Source organism: Anas acuta, chromosome 6, assembly GCF_963932015.1.
Source record: "Anas acuta chromosome 6, bAnaAcu1.1, whole genome shotgun sequence".
Classification (NCBI taxonomy): Eukaryota; Metazoa; Chordata; class Aves; order Anseriformes; family Anatidae; genus Anas; species Anas acuta.
In genome coordinates, this window is record NC_088984.1 from 25,174,769 (window position 1) to 25,196,567 (window position 21,799).

Genomic DNA, 21,799 nt, shown 5'->3' on the forward strand with positions numbered 1-21,799 from the left:
GCAAAGATGAGCTGGGAGAAGGGGAAAAGCTACAGAAATAAAAATACAGGTTGGGGAAGACTTTTGAAAGACAAAACCCAAAGGCACGAGTTGCTGAAAGGGAAAGCAGTTGATGTGCAATTCAAATGGAAAATTGAAAGACAGTGAGTCAAAGCTGAAGAGGCTCAGAGTTTAGAAAAGAGATAGAGAAGAGAGGAATGGGAGCTCATGCGAATAAGCATGGGGAAATAGCATGGGGAATAGCATGGGGAATAGCTGTGACATAGCATCACAGTAAACGAGAGAATTTTGTTACTGGTTTTTACCAATGTTTTCATTGCCAGGATGCTGCCTGCTCTGTAACTAGTGTTCTTCCCCTCATTTTTCTTAGGTGAATGTAGTATGCATGGCTGATAGACAGCCAGGTCTCTAAAGGATTTTGAAGCCTTATAAAATGAAGTAAAATGAATTAAAAAAAAAAAAAAAAACAAAAAACTCCAGATCTTCCTGCTGCAGTTATTTTTGGAGGGATTCAGCAAAACTTTTATTATTATCTGTAAAAAAAAAAAAAAAAGGGAGGGGGTGGGGAGGGGTGTGAAAGCACAATCTATTGCTCTAAATATTTAATTTTCATACTTGACTTCGACTGATTAGCATGGTTTTAGGAGTGAGAGTGTTCTTTGAAGGCCTTGTGAAACAGGCACTGTGTATCTTCATAGAAACAAAAACGTTTTAATGTAAATGAAAATGTATTAATCTTCATAGAAACAAAACAATGAACTCTAACCCATACATAACATTCTTTGTGTCAGTGTGCCAATTTTAATAGCAACCTTCAAATGGTCACTAACAGCTTTTATCTCATAAACTGTATCCTTTTTATTAGCATATAGCTTGATCTTTTAATATTGCCTTCCCTCTGTCTTCATCCCCAGCACAAGCACAGCTGCTTCTGCCAGGCCAGGCCCCGAAGCCCTGCAGTGCTGTTTAGCCACACACGGGGAGTGCCATGAGCAGCACACGGAGCTGTGATCTGCACCTGCTCTGCATGGACAGGAAGGGTTCCACCCGGCACAGTAAAACGCAGCTGAGCACCATGGGGCTGCCACAAGACTGAGCTGCCACCAGCACTTGCATGGCATGGATGATAACTTGATGCCACCCACATGGCCGTAAATTAAACTGACATGTTGTTGGTGTGGGTTTGTGCTGTTTTACCTGGCTATCCTCCAGAGGCTCTCAGACAGTGACTGCTGAAGGCTCTGCATGCTTTCTATAACTCACTGTGACTGGATAGTCCTCTACTGTCACATGGGACAAAGTTACTGGTAATCTGTTTTATCAGAGATTTATTGTCTCCTTTACATTTTGACATTAAGGATTAATGTGGCTATCATCATGAGTGAAAAGTTAAAAGCATGCCAATTAGCCATTATAAATCATTGAAACACGGAGTTGTTTAATAAAACATAAGCAGTTTTTAAATGAATGTTCTAATTAATAAATCACTCAGGAGAAAAGGAAGATCATCACTTAAAAAAAAAATCACCTTATAATAGTTCCACTTAATCTTGTAACATTCAATTAAATGACAGTGAGATTGTGGAAAGGACAGAGGTGCTTCAGAGGAAAGCAGCATTCAGTCCCAAGCCAAGCTCTCCTAACAGTGCCCGGTTCTCCCTTTGCACTGACCAGGACATGGGGCAGAACAAAACCTGGTAATAAAATGTGATGGCGTATGAGAACTAACCCTAGAAAGAGATGTCATACGAGGAGGGGAAAACAATCCCTTTTCTCTTTTTTTTATCAGAGAACCCTCTCATAGCATGCCTAACGATTTGGTGACAGTTTCCAGGAAGGCAGATCATCTTCCCCTGTGATTACCTTTGTTTTCCATCCCTGTTATATTGCAATTCCTTTCCTACAGAATGCTGAGAGTTAGTTTTCTGTTTTTTATAAAGGACAATGACAGCTAACTTATGAAATTAACTCTGAGTAACTACATTGCTTTTCTCCTTACCTACTTTCAGGTCTCTCTCCCAGCCTCAGAACACCCAGGAGCTTGCTTCTCCACCCAGGGTGAGTCAGCAAGCACTTTGGGCACTTCTTTAGCCTGCTGCCCTCATCCTTAGCACAGGGCTGGCAGAAAGTTCAGACGTATGAAAGATTTTGTATGGGGAGTGTTAATAATGCCCTGATAAATATATAGTGATTAATGATTAAAATTGATTAAAATACTCTAATTTGGAAACCAAGAAAAAAAAAAAAAAAAAAATCATGAAAACGATGTCATGTATTCTACCTTCTTGCTTGCAAGTGAAGCATTCTGCTGAAAATTGCCTTGGTTAAAAAAGTGTCCTGTGTGAGTCTGCTGGCCATTAGCAGAGGAAAAGTAATAGAAAAATACTTGTTACTCCACATGGAGGAACAGTAGATGAGATACATAAAATAAAATTTAAAAATAATGGCCATTCCTAGTCAAGGCTGAATCTAGAAGGAATATGCATATATACATATATATAAGTATATATATGTGTATATATATATATATATGTATATATATATATATATTCTTTAATTCTTAGATTCCTGGTATCCACAGTTAGCTTCTCTCTTTCTCAACAGTCTGTTCTCATTTCTATCTGCATTTATTCGTGCATGGAAACATACATTGCTGTATTTCTTATTTTGGGTTTTTCTCTTCCTGACTGTTCTGTATTATTTTTCCCCAGCCTTTGTTTATTCCCATGGAGAAAATATCTTAAAGAGAAAACAAACATAGTTAATTATGATGGCATGGTACATTCTATGTTCATACTTCCTGTGAGACTTAAGATTTTATATAAAGTTTGGAGAGGGCACTTGCACTGTTGTTTTCCTTTGATATGCCCAATTCCATGCACAAATACTACCTTATCCTAATGATTCCATCATTCTGGACAGTACTGGACTCTTAGAATAAATGTGTTGCAGCCAAGACTGCAGTGAGACTCTCAGTCCTAATGGTCAGCACTCAAAAGCCAGTCATTACTCTTCAGTTGTCATCCACCCTGAGTCTCCTGCAAAATCATCAGAGCTATTGCAAAACATATTTTTTAAACTTAGTTATTTTTAAATTATGAATTAGTGAAGAATGTTGTGTACAAGTTGCAACACCAGTTTCTTATTTGTAATCTTATTTTTACTTTAAGAAGATTTTCTAAATATACATGTAAAATATTTCTCATATGTAACAACAAATTCTCACTTTTTTCTTGAACTAAAAAAAACACTAAGTGTTTTAATTAATTCAGTATTTTCCATTAGAAAATACAGTTTCGATTAAATCACTTTTTTTTTTTCATGTAGTGAGAAATATGTTCCATCCAGGAAAACCAAAAGCAACTTGAGATAAGATACATATTTAGTATATACAACTGTTTCTCTGTTTCATCATTTGCACTTGACAAGAGATTTTAATATGCCATCAATTTGTGAAAAATATGTTAAATGGGAAATTCTGTGAAAGAGTTTCTGCTGACTTAAAATATCATATTTAAATAGTATGTAGTCAACTTTCTTACTAAAATAATAATATGGCTGATCATCTGTCCTTATGAAAGAAAGTTCTAAGAATATGATGACGTAGTTGCTCTATAAGTCATTTCAAAAGACCAGAAAGTATTCAAAATAGCTTTCTATGACATTTAAATATTGAGAAAATAGGGACAATGCAAGAATCAAATGTTATTAAAATATAAATAAACCTATTTGATGAAATAAAAATGAAACATAAATGACACTGTGACTGACCAATAAACCCTAACAATGGAAGAAGGCTCAGTGGAGATGGGCAAGGGCAATGTAATATCAAATGACTTCAGATAAGTAAATTTAATATTAAACATTGTACCCTCAATCTGTGGAATATCTGGAAGAGCTTGTTCAGAGAGTACTAGACTGACATTGGTATGCTACAGAAACCAGGCAAAACATCAAGCTCTCCACTTTCCTGTGATTTATTTATGCTGGCATGTGAACACAATTTCTGAAGGAGATGGCTGAGAGTCAATTCAACATACTGGAAAGAACAGAAGTTTCATAGAAGTGTCTGCTACATAAAATGACAACTGAAAAGGCCTTCAAATAACAGATGCCTTTAAAACCAAAACCTAATCAATTTCCTTATTCTATCCATTGTAGTTCTCAATTAAATATTTGTGATAGTGTAAATCAGAAAGCTCTTCAAGCAAAAGAGAAATCCAGACTCATCCTGTGGTTTTCTGATGGGAGGGACCAGGAATTACTTGTGACAGAGTCCACAAAAGGTTCATGAGACTAAAAAAAAATCTGTCTTATATTCTGTAGGCATTAAGTTGCCTGACTAGGGATGTGCATTTCCACTGGAAAAATGTTAAGGTTTCCCAGGTCTAAACAAGTGAAAAGCCACTGTTCTAGAATGCAAGATGCAACAAACTGGGAACGCATACGTTTGCTGAATAACAGTGTCATTCCCCGTGACAGCAGCAAGAATTGATGACTGCATTCATTAACAAACTGTAGCAGATGAATAGTTTCCAAAGTATTTTGAAGAACTTTTCAGAATGTGCCATAGCTGGGTGCATGTTCTATCAACAGCATGAAGCCTGTGCTTCTCACATATTTTCACCAGGAGGAAAAGGCACAGCATATAGTATAGAGCAGTTTGGAGAAAAGATCCTTTCAGTTCCATTTCACTTCCAAAGTATGCAGCAGTTTAGATTTTTCCGGTACAGATGTTTAGTTTCAGTAGAGAAGTGTGCATTATTATACTAAAACTTTCTGTGTCAATCGGCTAGAAAATCCATCATGGCTCAGGCGTAAGTTGGTGAATACCAATAAGCATGCGTTGGCCCATAGCTCAGCCTCTGGAGTTGCCTTGAAAAATAATTTGCTGCTTCTCCTGCTGTGTGCTGGATCACTTGATGCATCATGTCTCCTGATATATCTCCCCTTTTTCCGTGACTTGTTATCGTTCCATGGTTTAGGTATGGCTGCCTCTTTAGAGATGCAAGGGCTGAGTGCTGTCCTTCTATAAGCTTTGTTTTTTCATTCAGGACCCGATCAGCACTATTTATTTCCAGAAAACATTTGGATATCTCTTATTTCTGCACCATTATTCATCTGAACTGTGTTTGACTATTGACATCGCAAGAGAAGAATCCTCCTTGGATTGGTGGAAATCCTGTTATTAATCTTTTTTACTATCTTCAGGAAAAAATATACCTTCTAGATGACATTTGTCACTGGAAATAAACTATTATAAACTTGATCACTTCCTACCCTTTTTATAAATTTTGCAGATTGAAGTATTAAAATATAAAGCCTTCTGTAGCAAATTTCATGCCTTGGCAAATGAATTCCTCAGAAGAAGTTTAGCTTTTTTTTCCAAAGTAAGAAACCTCTACTCTCATATGAAAGGTGGGTTTTAAAGATTCACAAGGCAACAGAGTGCAAAAATTGCATGCCAAGTCATGTCTGATTTCACAAACAACATTTACGTTCATAAATCATCTACTGACCCTCAAGGACAGCTACACCACAATGGCCTTCTTCACAGCTTGAAATACAACAGGTGTATTTTTTCCTACTGTCTTCCTCACCCAGGAGATGGGAAACTTTTCTAAGGTACTTAAATTTCAAATTGGACCTTAACACAAAAAGTGGTACAAAAAATGCATGTCAAAGACAAAAATGTCAATTATTAGACGCTGTGGAATTAATTTTAGTGTAAATATTTTGATTTAGGGCCCTAAATTAACCATCTGTTATTGCTGGTGGAAAAGTAAAAATTAAAATCTGTCAACAACAAAAGCATGGGTGCACTGAAATTGGGTAGAATGTTGGACTCCAGAATAAGTGGGAGTTCTCCATAAAAAGATTTTGAAATACGCCGTTATATATTTATGTCTAAGCTAAATATCATAAGCACTTCAGTGCTGTTGCTCAGGCAATGCCTTACTTCTGGCACAATATTTCAAGGCTCACTGTCATGAAAGTATTAATGAGTTTAACATTTTAATTGGAAGCGAAGAAAACAAATGCCATTATATGCTTTGATTATTCCTGTTACCCTAATACCTCAGATCTGTTCTAACAATAAGAAAATTCAGACCGTATGAAAATAAAATAAAAATGCACTATGTCTTTCATTTACATTGCTAACATCTATTCATAATGCTTGGTCATCTTGAACTTGGTAATGTTTTAAAATCATCAGATACTAAACCACAGTCAGCTTGTGATAAAATACATTCCAAAAAAAGTATTCTGACATTATAGGATTTTTTTGGCTGTTCTGCCTGTCCTGGAAACTACAGCCAGGAGACTGATCTTTTGTATTAAGAGCATGACCCAGTCTCAGGCCTACTAGTGTTAGGAAATAGCTTCTACATAAATTGATCGAAGTTAGATCAAAATTCACATTGTATTTAGTACAAAGGATGTACTTTACAACATAGTAGTCATATTAGGTGCCTAATCTAAGGTTGTGCATTTTAATAGCACAATGATTACAAAATGTTAGATAGTTCTATTTTGAAAGTTTACTTCATTCTTCAGTAAGGAAGCATATTTAATTACAGATATGCATCTATAGATTATTTTAAAAGCAGTTCAACTAAAAGTCTTGGTATTTTATGTGAAGGACTTTCTACAAGATACCAAATAACTAATATCAAGCGGATTATACTTGCTTATATCAAAGCTCTTTTATTTGATGGTTTTAGGACACTATTGCTTCTACATTGCCTGAAGCAACTTTCTTATGCAGGAGGTTTTACAACACATTGTTTTGATATTTCACTACTATCAGTGTTTGACAGGGAGATACCAGACACTGCTGCAGCTCACCCTGGACAGCTTCATTAGATTGACTGGTGCTTTGTGAAGAAGTATTACCATTCAGTGGGTCTGTATTCTGTGTTTCTTGCTGGGCATCGGTGAGATCTTTCTGGTTCGGATCAGAGTAAGTGCATTTTTCTGAGTTGGATTCATCACTCAGAGAAGTGTCGCAAGTGACTACTTGTAGGACGATGGATCTGGTAGGACAGGTTGTACCATCGCTTCCCTGACTACTCTCATTTTGTATGCTTCTTGTCTCTTCCTGTAACTGTGCATCTGTGGAATTTCTGCTCTGGTCTTTTTTCTGTTCATCAACATTTCTCACAAGTTCTACAAAGAGGGAACAAAATATGTGAATTAGATATGAAGGACATGCCACAGTTGTTTGATTTCAGAGTAGTGACTGAGTTGCATACGGGAACACTGTGAACATAAACTTTCTGCATGAAGACATGTGCATCGGTGTGTTGAATAAGGGTCAGATTCTGGTCCTGATTACACTATTGCAACTGAACCATAGTAGTCTACTTTCCAGTTTAACCTCCAATTTGACATCTTTATTTGGAGGCAGCAGCAGCAAACACACTTAAGCTGAAGGATGGGAGCAGGAGGACTCCATGCTGAAGCACCAGCAGTGGTGCTCACCTCAACAGGACTGGAAGGGGCAGAGCTCACCAGTTCTGCAACAGAGAAAGGGCATGGAGGGGAACACCTTGCCAGGAAGGGGCAGGTGTCAGAACTGTAAGGAAGCCCTAAAGGAAGTTGGCTTCCCAGGCTGGAAAAGTCTAAGGCAGCTACACAGAATTTTGGCTGGGAAAAAAAATAAAAATCAGAAGGCTATATACATGCAGTCCAGTTCTGCTGCTAGTATGGCTAGTGGCACATACAGAATAGGAAGGAGGAAATATGGGGAAAATAGTGCTTCAGGGGAGAGAAGCTATAGAAAAAACAAACAAACAAACAACTAATGGAATGCTCTATTCCATGCTGTGTTGCAGAAACTTGGAGAAAAGTACAAACGAAATGGCCCAGAGTGAAAGGAGACAGAGCAGAACAGCACAGAGAAAGCAGGAAGCACCAGGACAAACCAGAAGATGAAACAAAACTGAGAATGAAAATCTCGTGACACAGACTGAAAAGTCTGATACAAATAACCTGTACATGTTCATGAAGGCACTATTTATATTGTTATTAGAATTAATTTCATAAATTCAGATTTTAGAATCCATATGCTAATACAGAAGATACAAAATATTACCAATTTAAAAAGTGAAAGCATTTCAGTTTGAACAACGCCTTCACAAAATAGCCGCATGTCATGGCATAAAATTACTGACTTGGATGTGCTCACAGTCTTACAGAAGTAAACCAAGCATTTGGATACTTATTTTCTTCAATAGGCAAGTATCTGGAAGTAAGTTTTGGACAACAGTGACCAGTTCAAATCCAGACCTAAAGTGATTGAATTTGATGACTTAGGGAGAGCAATATTTCTGCATCTCAGTCTGCAATCACGTTTCCACCACAGTCAGCATTTGGCATCCATTTGGCATCTCTAACATCATTTTCCTGAATCCAAAGAAATGTCCCTTTGAGGTATAATTTGGCCTATGAAATTCGGATGGAAAGGAAGACTTCCAAACCTGAGGTGAGGTGCAGAAGCATAGAATATTTAAATAATTTCCTTCCCTTTTAAGTTCTTATACATTCTGGGATACTTTTAAGAAACTCAAGAAGTTTCAAATTTGAGCAATTTCAAAAGACAGTTTTTCTACAGAATTTAGACTTGTTTTGAACTTCTGAAACTTGGACAATTACTCTTTTTTCTACACCCTTGAGCACAGCTCCTGCAAAGAACTGGTTGGGCTAAAGACATTAAGAAATAAGTATGCACGACTTGTAAATGTGTTGTTCAATCCAGATATGTTAATTAAAGCATCTGTCATTTGTTATATAATCTACCTACCTAAGGCTTTTGTCCTAAGAAACTGATTTACATCACTTTCTTTGTTTATGTTGTTGTTGTTATTGATGGTTTTATTGCTGTTGTTGGTGGTTTTTATTTTTTTTCCTTCTTTCTTTCTTATTAAATTGTCCTTATATCAGCCCACAAGCTCCTGCACTTTTCAGTTCTGTCCCCCATCCCACTGGATGCAGGGAGAGAAAGCAAATGTCTGTATGGTGCTGAGCTGCCTGCAGGGTTAAACTGCAACGGTCTTTTTGGTCCCCTGTGTGGGCACAAATGGTTGAGATGACAACAGATCTGACCAGAGTGTGTAAGAACAAATTTGTTTATAATTTGTTATAAGCATTATATTAATTTAATACTTGCTAGCACAATGTTGATTTGTTTGCTCTCAAGATTGTTTTTTGTAACCCTTTTTTTGTTTGTCAACTCCAAGGGCTGGTCTAAGGTTGTTTATGTTGTTGGTTTTTTTTCAGTTTGTATATAGCATATGGTCATGTTACACAACCACGAGCCTAATCCAGTATTTGTATTAGTGTCATTCTTGTACCTCGGGTAAATTCTTATGGAACCTATTAGCAAGTACACTCTTTACCTTTTCTCCACATGGACCCCATCTCAGTTGAGGACATGGCTGGACACCTTTCCATTCACCTTCCCTTTCTCATTCATATTCTAGAACAGCCACCAACTACTACAAAAGTGGCAGTAGCAGGCTGTTGAATAATCCTGCTGGCTTAAACCACACCACCTTCCAGAAAACACACATCTCTTTTTTGGACACTGAGCATCTTAACAATATCACACCCATTCAGATAAAGGCAGGCAAAAGTGTGCTCTACAGTGAACTCAGGGCAGGCATTATTTTTGCAACCATTTTTGCTCACCCTTTTTTAACTTGGTTGGAGTGCCTGGAGCCAGGCTTATTTACATATTTTCAATTGTTTGGTTTTGCTTTCTTTACAAGAACCCAAGTGTTATCCAGCAAAATTTCTTCAAGTTTGTAAAACGTTCTCCTAACAGGTATGTTAGGGATGGCTCAGTCATATCCCTCTCTTCAGTACTTCTCTGCCATTTCTGAACTCCTGCCTTAAATCACTATCTTTCATGAGAAGAAACAATGTCATCTGATAAATAAACATGGTATAAGTGGTATCTTTCTTCTCATGTGTTTAGGCTGGGATGTTGGCAAAATAATTGTCATGCATTCCGTTGTTTGGAAAACTGGCAGGAGTTGTGATACAACAGCCAGGTTTCAGAATACTTGAAAAATTCTGCTACTCAGTAGTTTCAGCTTTTGTGGGGTTTTTGTTTGGTTGTGCATTTTTGTTTGTTTGTTTGTTTGTTTGTTTTGTTGTTGTTGTTTTGTTTTGTTTTGTTTATTGTTTTTTTTTGCATCTACAGAAAATGTGTTAACTACTGAAGGTGTCTTCTTTTCTTTCCCTCTTTGACCAAATACTACTAGTTTTCTGTTATGTCACCTTCTTTTTTTTTTGACTGATAAATGTCTGAAAATTGAAGCAGGTTCTTTAAATAAATATTGTTCTTGTTGATTATGAACCCTCCTTGTATAGTTTCACAGCTGAACAGGAAAGTGTAGGTAGCTGTGAGTGCTGCAGAGCAGCTGAGATCCTCACTTCTTGCTTTGGTTGGATGAATGTGACCTTTTAGTCGCTTTGAGATTTTTTAAATATATAAACCCTCTAAACATCCTAACCTTTTCTCAATAAAAGTACCTTGTACTGTGTTTTTATTTATGAGAATGTAGTAGGATTCTCACTGATTTCTTATTACAGAAATGAAATAAAAGGCTCAGTCCTCATGATGTTTCCCAGTGCCAGCAATGAACATGGCTGGAAGCTTTATTTTGTCAAAAAATTTGACATACGGTTACCTATTGTTCACTGGAGTGCGTTGGAGTGCTGAATTCTTGTCAGTCTAGGGAAGGATCAAAATTTTCATAGACCATCAGAATTGTCATACATCTTTGGCTAGCACTGTGCCTCTGGGAGTTACTGCAGGACCCCATAGTCTCCAGAGTATCACAGCTCTGCTGCTTCTCAAGCCCTGGTGAGGCTGCAGGACCATCTGCAGCACCGATGTCCACTGGCTCAGCTGTGTTACTGCCTATGTGCACAGCAACATTTTCAGGATAAGGTTTACTAGGTGGTGAAGAAGCTTTTCTACATTTTGGGACTTTCTCTTTTACTTCTCCGTCTGTCCATTGACTTTCTTTTCCTGGCCTTTCTGTAATAAGAAACAGATCTTTCAGCTACCATCATCTGTACAGTAGAGGGCTTAAATGAGACTCTGTCTCCAGCGACTGCACTGCTTTAGCATGTCCTGACTTACCAAGAGTGGAGAGGAAAAACACAAAAGCCATGTGTAAGTGGAACACCAAGAATCAGTTAATGGCAGCTACTGCCAGAGCACCATACCCCAGTAAAGCTAAAGTCTGTTGAATCACATCAGTATTTGTATTGCTCTATTGAAAATAAGCTATAATAATTTACCCTTATGGAAAGTTGCAATGACATTGAAGCATTAAGAATTAGCAAACTACTGAATTATAGAGGAAGGTTTTTCGGCTTCACTAAGAATGAAATGATTTGAGGATTTTTTAAGTAAGAATGTTACTTGATGTTATGGACTCCCTTTATATATTACTACAAGACTTTGATTTCTAGGCTTGTCAGTTTTCTTTTTTACTGGAAAACCAGGCTCCACAAAGTAGGGACAAAAGACCTAACCCAGGACAACACTGGAAGGAAATGCATCTTCCCAAAAGACATGTTCTCACGTCAGCCATTTTAAAGAGAGGAGGAAGAGAGCAGCAGTAAAGATCAAAACTGTGCAGAAAGCAAGAGGACTGATCCTGGTGCCTCTGGGACTCTAAAGAAATTTCCAAGAGTTCCCAAGCAACCATGGCTGGCTTTTCCAAACCCAAGAATAGATCACAGCAACCCACAGAGTTATCTAGTCACCAGCCCCTTCCACGTTCAATTCCTGAGGCAGATTTCATCACAGATTTAGAAGTATAAAAAATTACTGCAAACCATATAATCCAGTGGCACTCGATGCCACAGCATTATGTCATACAGGGAATGTAAGGAAAGGCTTTATTGTCCACTGGTATATGTTGTGGGGGGACATGTAACAGGTCCTGCTCTTGGGTTCAGTCACAGTTCCTCAGTCTGATTTACCAGACACCACAAATACTAAATATTTCCTGCCACTCTTGGCTCAGACCGGTCACTGTACTTCCTCAGACCTCAGAAAATTTCTCTTACCACAGTTCTTAACACTTTTCTGCATTAGCTCAAAACTGCTTGTGATCTAAACATTTTAGCACTACAATTAAAATCACTGTCTCTGGTACTACATGGGGCTCTGTTAGCCCTCTGAATTTATTTTTCTCCAACAGATTAATACAGTCTATTAGGGTAGATTTCACGTGCCAAAGTGTCACTCAGTTTCCATGACTGTCACACATGTCCTCCTAACACCCACCCCTCCTCGTGGCCGCTAAATCAGATTAATATGCCATCAGATTTTTGCATTTCAGCAGCTTTTACTCATCTTATTAGGGAGTCTGCAGAGATAATCTTTCAGACAAAATGGAGCTGAACCCTGTGGTTATTGTGACTGGAAAGATGCAGGACTGAAAGTGCCTGAGGGGGGCCTGCAGGTATGATGCCGAGGTCTTTCAGAAGAGACATTTGTTATTCAAAGCTGCAGCCAATGGGGAAATAAAAAAAAAAAAAAAAGCTGATCCTCACTACAAAGATACAAATTGTTTTTTTCCTTATTTTTATTATCAAAATTAAGCACAAGACAGTGTGAGAGCCTTGCATAGTTTTTCGAGCCATGCAGCACTATGCTTAGGCAAAAGGTGTTGAGGACAGTTTGAAACTGATTGCTTTCCATACAAATAATGCAACTTTTGTTCAGGTCCTGTAACAGTTAACTCATCACATAAGCATACACTGGGAAGAATGAATAGCACTGCTGGTCATATTATTCTGAAGTTGAACAACGTTAGCATGCTTTAATGATGGGCCTATCCAACTGGCAGCTAGACCCTTGGTCTGTACACTGCATTCCCTGCAGTGTACTCACCATGTGGTGAGTGTCCTAAGCTGTCTGTGCCTCTGTGCAAATTTTCTGTGTTCTAAGTATAACTGCATCATGAAGTATCTTATATTACACTTAAATCTTTCCCAACAAGTTGTTTCTTACAGGTTTTTCAATAGGCCAATAATTCCCAGATCTTAGAATCCATTAAGCAAACATCTTCCCTAATGTAACAACCTCTCAGAGTCATCTGAGCATTTTACTGTCAGTTTGCTACAACTATCACAATTCAAATAGGAGCGGCCGTCACTACTAGGTGTTGAAAAAATGCAGAAATGGTCTCTTTATCACTGTGTTGAACAAAGACAGATTATCTGGTGATTAGGGGTTTGGAATATTAATTAAACATCAAGGCTTTCAAATTAGAATCCCAGATGTTTGATCATTATGGTAATTCCCTGTTAACATAATTCCCCGAAAGGCCTGAGAAACATTCCTCTAATTCTCCAGTGGTGAAAGGTTGAGGACCCTTAGGCTATAGAGGACTGAGCTACTCTGCATCAATTATACAAGACATGGCCTTTTTTTTTTTTTTTAGAAAAATGGAACCATCTTATTTTGTGAACCTTTTGGTAAGGAAGCTCTCAAACTACTGCCTGGGTAGATAAGCGCTTTCCTTATTAATACAGGCTTTCCCAAAATAAGGCACTTTGCTGCTTGCACAAGCTGCTTGCTCTGAGTCATCAGTCTCAAGAGCACCATTTCAGGGAGCAGTAGCACCAGCAGCTGGACCTGCTGGATCTCCAGGAAGCTGCCCTGAGTACAACCCTGCCAGTGTATCTTGGTCTTCTGCTCTGTCCTGTCTGAGTACAGGAGTCAGACCATCTACCTCAGCACCTGCTGCCTCCACTGAACTGTCTCCCAGACAGTGCTCCACCTGTAGCCTTACTCTTATAAGGTGAGAAGATAGAACAAGTCCAGGTCATGCTCAGGAGACTGCAAGGATTATTGTTAGTTTTTGTTTGTTTTTTGTTCATCTGTATTACTACACTGTATTATAGGGATAACTTCTCCTGAGTCTGGGATCTGATCTGGTGGTTTGGGAACAACATATGGTGTTTGCAGACCTATGGACAAGAATGCAGATGGTTCTTTTAAAAGCACAAGTACTGTTAGTCAGAGTCAGTTCAGGAAGTGTTTGGAGGTCTATGCTAACAGCTAGCCTGCTTGTTACCACTGCATGCTGTCCTCATACATGTCACTCTCTCAGCACACTCAGCTCTTCGGGGTTTGTAATAAATTATCTTTCCAAAAATAATGACAGAAACAACATTCTTTTCACCTGGCAGTGATTTATCCCTGGTATCTTCCCTCAGTAGGTGCTCCTACTAACATATGAATAAAATACAGCTTCGTACATATGTCCAGAGCAACCTAAACGCTTCTCGGCAACAGTCAGAAACACTAGCATGAGGTCCTGACAGAACAAGACAAATGATCCTGACAGAACAAGACATGAGATCCTGACAGAACAAGACAAATTATCTCAGGTTCAAGGTCTCAGGCTATTCAGTTACAAACTTAGTCAAACTTGAGAGCAATCTGAAAGGAATTTCAAGTGGAAAGGGTTCAACATTTTTTCATTCTTTACTATATGCTAATTTGGCACACTCTGATTAAGGATTTTTAGTCTTTGCAGGGCGCAACATCAGAGAAGATATATTGCTAGTCTGAACCAATGTGGGAAGATTGCTTATTCTTATTTTGTAACAAGGAACATATGTGCTACCTTAGATAGTGCTCCATAGAAGATATTAATTTAGTGAAAACTTTTCTTCTTTTCCAGCAACACTTGGAGTACTCCATGTGTGCAGCACACATGGAGTAAAAGTATTAATTGCAATGCAAAAACATGAATGGAAAATATCTTAACTTTCACAAAACCTATAAAATCCCTCCATAGCTTTTATATAAAAAAAACTTATCATATGTGTATTAATAAAATAGAAATCTCTACTCAAAAGTATTTGCACTATTCACAAGGTCCCTCTAGATTCTAACCAGCTACCATGAAGGTCTTCATGCTGTGATCCAGTCAACTATAGATGTTGCTGCAAGTGGCCTCTTTATGGGAGCAGTTTTCTATAAATCTCTTCCTTGTTCTCACAGAGGTTTTGCAAAACAGATTCAGCCAAAATCACACAGAACAGATATCATTCATCAAGGTCTAGCCTCTACACCAGACACCTCCACTTATCCATCAGTTTTCCTAATGTATGTTCTACTGTAATACCATAATTTTGTTCAGAAAATACCTAGACATACTTCATCAGGTGGTGGAGGAAAATATGGGGATCCTAGAATCTGGATAACTAAAATCTCAACAAGGTCCATAGAGGTCTTGAACATTAATAAATCTATTTCTCCCTGTAAAAAACCTTCCTGATTTCTTGGATCTTGCTGGGCCTCCCAATAAGATTGACTGTATACTCTATAACTGTATACTCTATAACCATGACTCTATAACCATTTACCCTCAAAGAGTTCTTAAATCTCTTACTGTGAGAAGCTCTGTCTTTTCTATGGCTGTTAATAGTCCAGTTTAACTTAACTGAGTCTATCACTAATTTATAGAGCACTACTAAGTACTGAAAACGAAGAAGAAATTAGCTTTTGATAGCAGTGTACACCTCCAGAGTAATGTAGCAGAATGCTGATGTACCAAAATCAAACTGGCTTGTTAGTAGTAGATGTAACTGGAAGTGGCAAACTTCCGGACAGCAAGTTCTTCATTCTTCCACACTGAAGGATGTTGGATGCAGATAGCCCAGGACCACTTGATTTCTGTAGGCTGTAGCTAGCTGGTCCATGGCCTACTCCTGCCAGCCATGGATCATCATAAATTAGCAGTTTTGTCCTTTTGACCACACAGTATTAGTTGGACAATATCAAAAGAGGCAATTGATCATATGAAATTGCTTGTGCAGAAGTGACAATATGAATTACATCTCCTCCTCAGCTGCCATTTCTGCCTAACTCTCAAGTCACCATCACCATATAAGTAAGGAAGCTTGTTCTTACTTAATATTCTCTTAATGAGAGAGAAAAAAAATGCTGCTTTGGATGATGGGGTGAGAGACAAGGCTGTACATACCAATGTATCATTCCTGACAGTCAGTATCAGATCATGTTCAGTTCTTCACAGCGGTGAAACACTATGCTAAAATGCTCTAGGTACTTACTTGGAAACAGCACAGACTGTGTGGACAGTATGTTCTCAAATGGCATTTAGTTAACCTGGATCAAGGTTATAAATTGTGTTCACACAACAATTACCACAGTCATTTCACTTAGATAACTGCAACCCCAGAAAAATTTTCAGTTACGGCTCATGAACTAAGATGTTTGATGTAGGTTTGTTATTACTAGCTAACAACTGGCAAATCAAAAGTCACTTTTGGACTTATTTGAGTCTAATACAATCTGTGATTGCCAAAATATTTATTTTGGGTTATTTAAATAATTGTCTACAGCATAGTGCCAAGAAACCTGTGATAAAGAATTTTGTTCCATACAGTGCAGAACAAATAGCATTTCTAATAGCAAAGTATCATTTTTATGTTTCTTAACAAATGCAGCAAAACATCATACTTTGAATTGTTGGCTTTGGCATTTAAGGCAGATGTCAGCATCAGTTAGATGTCAGCATTAGCATTAATATGCAAAAATGCACTTTTTCAAACCATCCCTCTAAAGATAAACTGAGTAACACAGAGCCTTGTTACATGGGCTGTAGGATTTCCTCTCATAGCCTGGCTACCTACATCTCTCTAAGACTCCTGAGAGAACAAAACAGGGCCATCTAAACAAATATGAAATAAAATCAATGAATACAGTACAACTATGTATTTTTATAGGGAGAGGGAAAATAAAAAAATAAATTATAAGAGATAGTAGGGAGTAAACTATAAAAACATCCCTCCTTAGTATATCATACCGTCTTCTGCTAATTTCTTCCATCTTTCTTTGTTTGCTTGAATGATCTGCATCAAGTTGTTCTTAAAGCTTGTTAGGTCTACAGTTGCTAGAGAATTTTCTGTGTGAGTCCCTCCATCACTTGCTGTAGTTTTAAAATTATGTCGTCTTTGTGTTTCAGCATTGCTTACTGCTCCCAAACTATTCAGGCTGCAAAAGGGAAACACACAAAAAAAAAAAATAAAAGTATGAATTAGGTACTCAGTAAGGTAGTTTTTAACAATACACTAAGAGTTGATTTGAGTCAAATTCCTACAGGTAATCACTATATAGAAATAAGAGTGCTCAACAAAATATGCCTAAAGAGTAAGCCTAAGATACAAGATATTTCTGCAACTCATGAAGCTGTAACCTGGGAATGATTCTTATCAACCTTTCTCCATGAAAGCTATGGAGTGGGGGTTGTGGAAATACGTTACTTGTAGGTTGGATCTTGAAAGAAGGTTTATGTAACCATTTTGGAGCAGCTTCTTGGCTATGTTTTTAATCAGTATCTTTGAGGGCTCACAGGAAAAACATGTGATAGCTATTTGTTGACCCATTTGAAAAAAGCAAGACATGACAATACATTGGCAGATAAATGAGTTTATCTTCAGCTAAAATTTCTCTTCAAGGTACAATGCTTTCAATTGTAGACAAAACAGAGTGTAGTACAGTGGCAATACAATCCAACCCTTCAAAATAATATGGAAAACTAAAATATCCAGAACTTTATTAAAATAAATAATAATAAAAAAATGGCATTAACCACCACTTACAGGCTACTACTGCAGCTACCTTACAAGTGTACAGGCCATTTGTATGTGAATATGCAGATACATGTAAAGGTAAAGAAAAAAAATATTTTTTTAGGATGTAAATTAATTCTGGATTAATTTTAATTTTAGGATGAAAAATAATTCTGGATTAATTTCAATTTTAGAATGAAAATTTATTCTGGCTTTGCACAGGTAATCATATCACACCATACTATTGTATTTTGTAGACATCTTCTATCATGGTGCAATAATCAAGAGCTTGATGGGCAAAAAAACAAACAAATAAACAACAACAACAACAAAACTGCATCTCATTAATAGTGTATTTAAATCACTCAAGTGGAATTTAAATTGATTCATTTTTACCTTCCATGTATACGTGAAATAATACTAAAATGGGAATGTGAAGAAGCAAAATGGCATCTTTATCAGGAAGTGTGGTGATAGAACAAGGTGTAATGGCTTTAAACTAAAAGAGGGTAGATTTAGATTAGATATAGGGAAGAAATTCTTTACTCAAATGGTACTGGAACAGGTTGCCCAGAGAAGTAGTGCCCCATGCCTCGAAGTGTTCAAGGCCAAGATGGATGAGGCCCTGGGCAACCTGGTCTAGTAGGAGGTATCCTTGCCTGTAGCAAGGGGTTTGGAACCAGATAATCTTTAAGGTCCTTTCCAACACAAACCATTCAGTGATTCTGTAACAAAATACTCAGAAAAAAAAAGTGCTTTCACCACTTCTACTTCCAAATGTCTCTCAGAAATCAAAGAACTATTAATTAAAATTATACTGAAAAAGACTCAAGCATAACAGAATTAAGAACTTCATCTATTACAAAGATTATAGTCAAAGGAAAAATGTTATCAAAGATGCAGTAGAAAATAAACTTATATTTTAAGTGTGTATTCTAATCGTTATTGTGTTTTTGCCTTTTATTATGCATGATCAACCACAGTCGGTGGAGGAATAGCATACTGCAAATACAAGATAGCACCACGTGGTGGCAATACTGGATAGCTATTTATGTTACTTTTCCAACTGTTAAAATAATAATAAAAATTCTAAGAAAGACATCATTATGTTAGTTATGTCAGTTCACAACAAAAACAGTGTATTCATACCCGGGTTATTATGTTAGTTATTTCAGTTCAAAGAAAGAAATAGTGTATTCATACCTGGGTGTCCTAAATGCAGGACTTTCAGATTTTGATGCTTCCTCTATAAGAGGCATAACAATTTTCTCCATTGAGTCCGTAAGAAGAGAAAACGTTGGTTCTACTATGAAATCAATGAAACCTGAAGGAGAAGAAGAGAAAATTTTCACAGCTCTCAAAACTAAAAATAAATTCTTGATATCAGGCTGATTTTCTGACTGTAGTCCTAACAATATACTAGATACCAGTTGTACAATCTTGAGGGGAAAAAAAGCAGAACTAAAAAAAAAAAAAAAAAAAAAGAATCTGTGTAGATATAACTAGACAATAGTAATTATAGCTTTTCATTCCTTTTTTTTTTTTTTTTGTAAATTTTATGTACTGCATAACACACCTACCATTTTGAAATGAATATTAATTATTGAATAGAAGGGAAGCACAGTTGAGCTGAGGGGCTAGAAGTCGTACTGTCTCTTTTACCATTCAACACTTCTTGCCAAGGAGTTAATACTTCAAACTGCTGTTTATTATTCTGTGGAGGTAAAGTGTTATTTCACAGTGTGTAGGAGTGTTCTGTCAAATCAGTGAAGAGAACAAGTAACATCCCTAGGAGACAGCATTCATCCCACAGTTCTGAGATGTCAGCTCTGAACAATGTCTTTTACATTTTAAAGTGCTCATCAAGGTATGGAATGACACAGTGAGAGAATGAAGCATTATTCACCACTGAACACTTAAGAGGAAAAAAGTACAAAATAAAAAAATCTAAAACATGAGCTAGCAATGGATTTCCAGGAGTCTTCATACTCTAACCAGGCAACAGAACACAAAGGTGAGCAGCAGTGCTTCAGCCTAGGATCCAGCTTCCTTTCTGCAGTAGGTGTGATGCTCAAGTGCATTGCCTTTCAAGTCCCAGTGAAATGGAATAGAGGACATTCAAAGTAACAAGATCAGACAGTACAACATGCTTCAACTCAAGGGTAAGACACCTTCATCTGTAGAATCTCTCCAACAGTTCTGTATCCACTCATAAAAAGTACAGCTGTTAGTAGGACATGCTGATCTATGCAGTATGCATCTAGGGTAGCTTCAGTGATCTTTACCAATTTTTATTACATTATTATTGCTGAAGGAAATAGGTGTAGAGAGACCCAAGACCTGTATTTCTGAAAATGGGAAGCTGAATTTTGCCTGCTGCTGACCGAAATGAAATTAGAATTGATGAGAACAGAACACAGTGGTCCTTGTCAGCCCAAGGAGGCTTGACCATGCCACACCAGATCTCTACAGTCCAGACATCTGATGTGTGAATTAGCTTTAGTTGAGATGCATCTAACATGTTACCAAGTTTTCAGATTGTAGGACCGATAGACCTTCAAGTTTTTAAGCAAGAGACAACCTGTTTGAGGATATTATCTACCAAACTCTGAAGCGTGTACAGTAAAAGCTGGGCTCATATCCAGTACTTTGCTAAATCCCTCTCCTATCCCTCCCTCACACCACATGTGTTGTAATAGGCCTATATTCTTCGGAGACCAGTATATTGTTGCTTTAAGGGCACATGAGTTCAGTGAACAAATTGGTACAAAAAAAATACTTTCTATATGATGGGATTTTGAACATTTAAGATTCAAAATGGGTGTAGGAAAGGTCCACGTGATTTTATATGCTCCTACACATAAAAGAAAAAGAAAAGCACAACTTGTCATTACCTATTTGGGATTGAGCTACCAAAGTAGACTTGCGGTCACAGAGTGGCGAAAATTGAAGACCTAAAGCAGCCTCCTTGTCTCCCTGCAAACAACAATGTTTAATGTTATAAGCACGTATTTAATATATGGACAGAGAGACAAATGAATCTGAACACTGTTAGTATTTATTCAACAGATTACTTTCTTCACTTATATTCTTAAACAAAAATAAGCTGCAGGCAAAAAGAAAAAATCACTCTAGAATTTCAGGAAAAGTAAAAGTCAAAATTATAGCTTACATTTGACAATTTTTATATAAAGGAACTTATTGCAAGCAAGCCCTTATCAAGAGCAAGGCATCTGCCAATGAGATTTAACATTTGTCAGGGAAGAAAAATAAATTACTTTTTATATGAAGACTGTCAGTATTCACTATTTAGTCCTGATGATCCCAGATGTGATGGGATTGGAGACATTTAGTGTGTATGTAATGGTACACCAAACATTAAATGTTTCCTTCTATTATATTGGTTTATTCAATGTGTAAAATTTCTTCAGTGGATTTGCACAGGTAAAGGGCATGACCTGACTAATTCATTCTCACTAGCATGCATTTCTCTACTGTTGAAGACAGAAAAAAGAAGCACAAGTTTAATTTCATTAGTTGAGGTCTTTTCCAACCTAGAAATTCTGTGATTCTGTGATTCTGTGTAAACCTAGTTCTGTAAGTATTTGAACACCTTACACCTGAAAAAAACTTTTTTTTTTTTTATCAAAACAGTCTAGACAGGGTAGTGTTATTACCATTTTACAGCATGGTAGGTCAATTGACCTGCAAAAGCTCAGAGTGTTTTGTTGTGCAAAAAGCTGAGACAGATCTTTCAAAGGAAGATATAATTTGTGTTGCTGAACAAACCTGGCTTCCAGAGGCACTGACATTATAGACCAAGGAAAACTTGGTCTTACAAGTAAAATGGTTCTACATGTTAGTCATGGAGAGTGCTGTTTCATGATCATTCACTGAGCAGAGGTAAAAAATATACCATTTTTGCAAAGATCTTATCGGAAGTTGATGTATAAAGGGGGCAGTATCAACCTTCCTTAGTCTTTTTATCGTATATCATATTTCTAAACTTCTCTCAAATCTAGTTTAATAATAGCAATGAAACCACTTCAGACACAATAACAGATGTAACCCACAGATTGTGTTTCATGTGGAAATGGAGATTTTTATTACTATGGTAATTATAATAAATTTTACACCCAAGTGTTCATAACTTGCC

The 21,799-nt window shown here is 37.2% G+C and overlaps 1 protein-coding gene across 12 annotated transcripts in view; it reads right to left on the bottom strand.

Moving 5' to 3' along the window:
- Positions 1-21,799, bottom strand: part of PDE1A (phosphodiesterase 1A) — a 222,140-nt gene that overhangs the window by 4,701 nt on the left and 195,640 nt on the right. For 10 of the 12 annotated variants that reach the window (XM_068685892.1, XM_068685894.1, XM_068685895.1 and 7 more), the window contains 4 exons: positions 20,538-20,619; positions 18,847-18,967; positions 16,878-17,065; positions 6,850-7,170 (listed from right to left, as the gene is read on the bottom strand). In XM_068685892.1, coding sequence (XP_068541993.1) covers positions 6,850-7,170; positions 16,878-17,065; positions 18,847-18,967; positions 20,538-20,619 — 712 coding nt within the window. The remainder of the gene's footprint in view (positions 1-6,849; positions 7,171-16,877; positions 17,066-18,846; positions 18,968-20,537; positions 20,620-21,799) is intronic. The other 2 variants (XM_068685893.1, XM_068685902.1) reach the window with 2 other exon arrangements.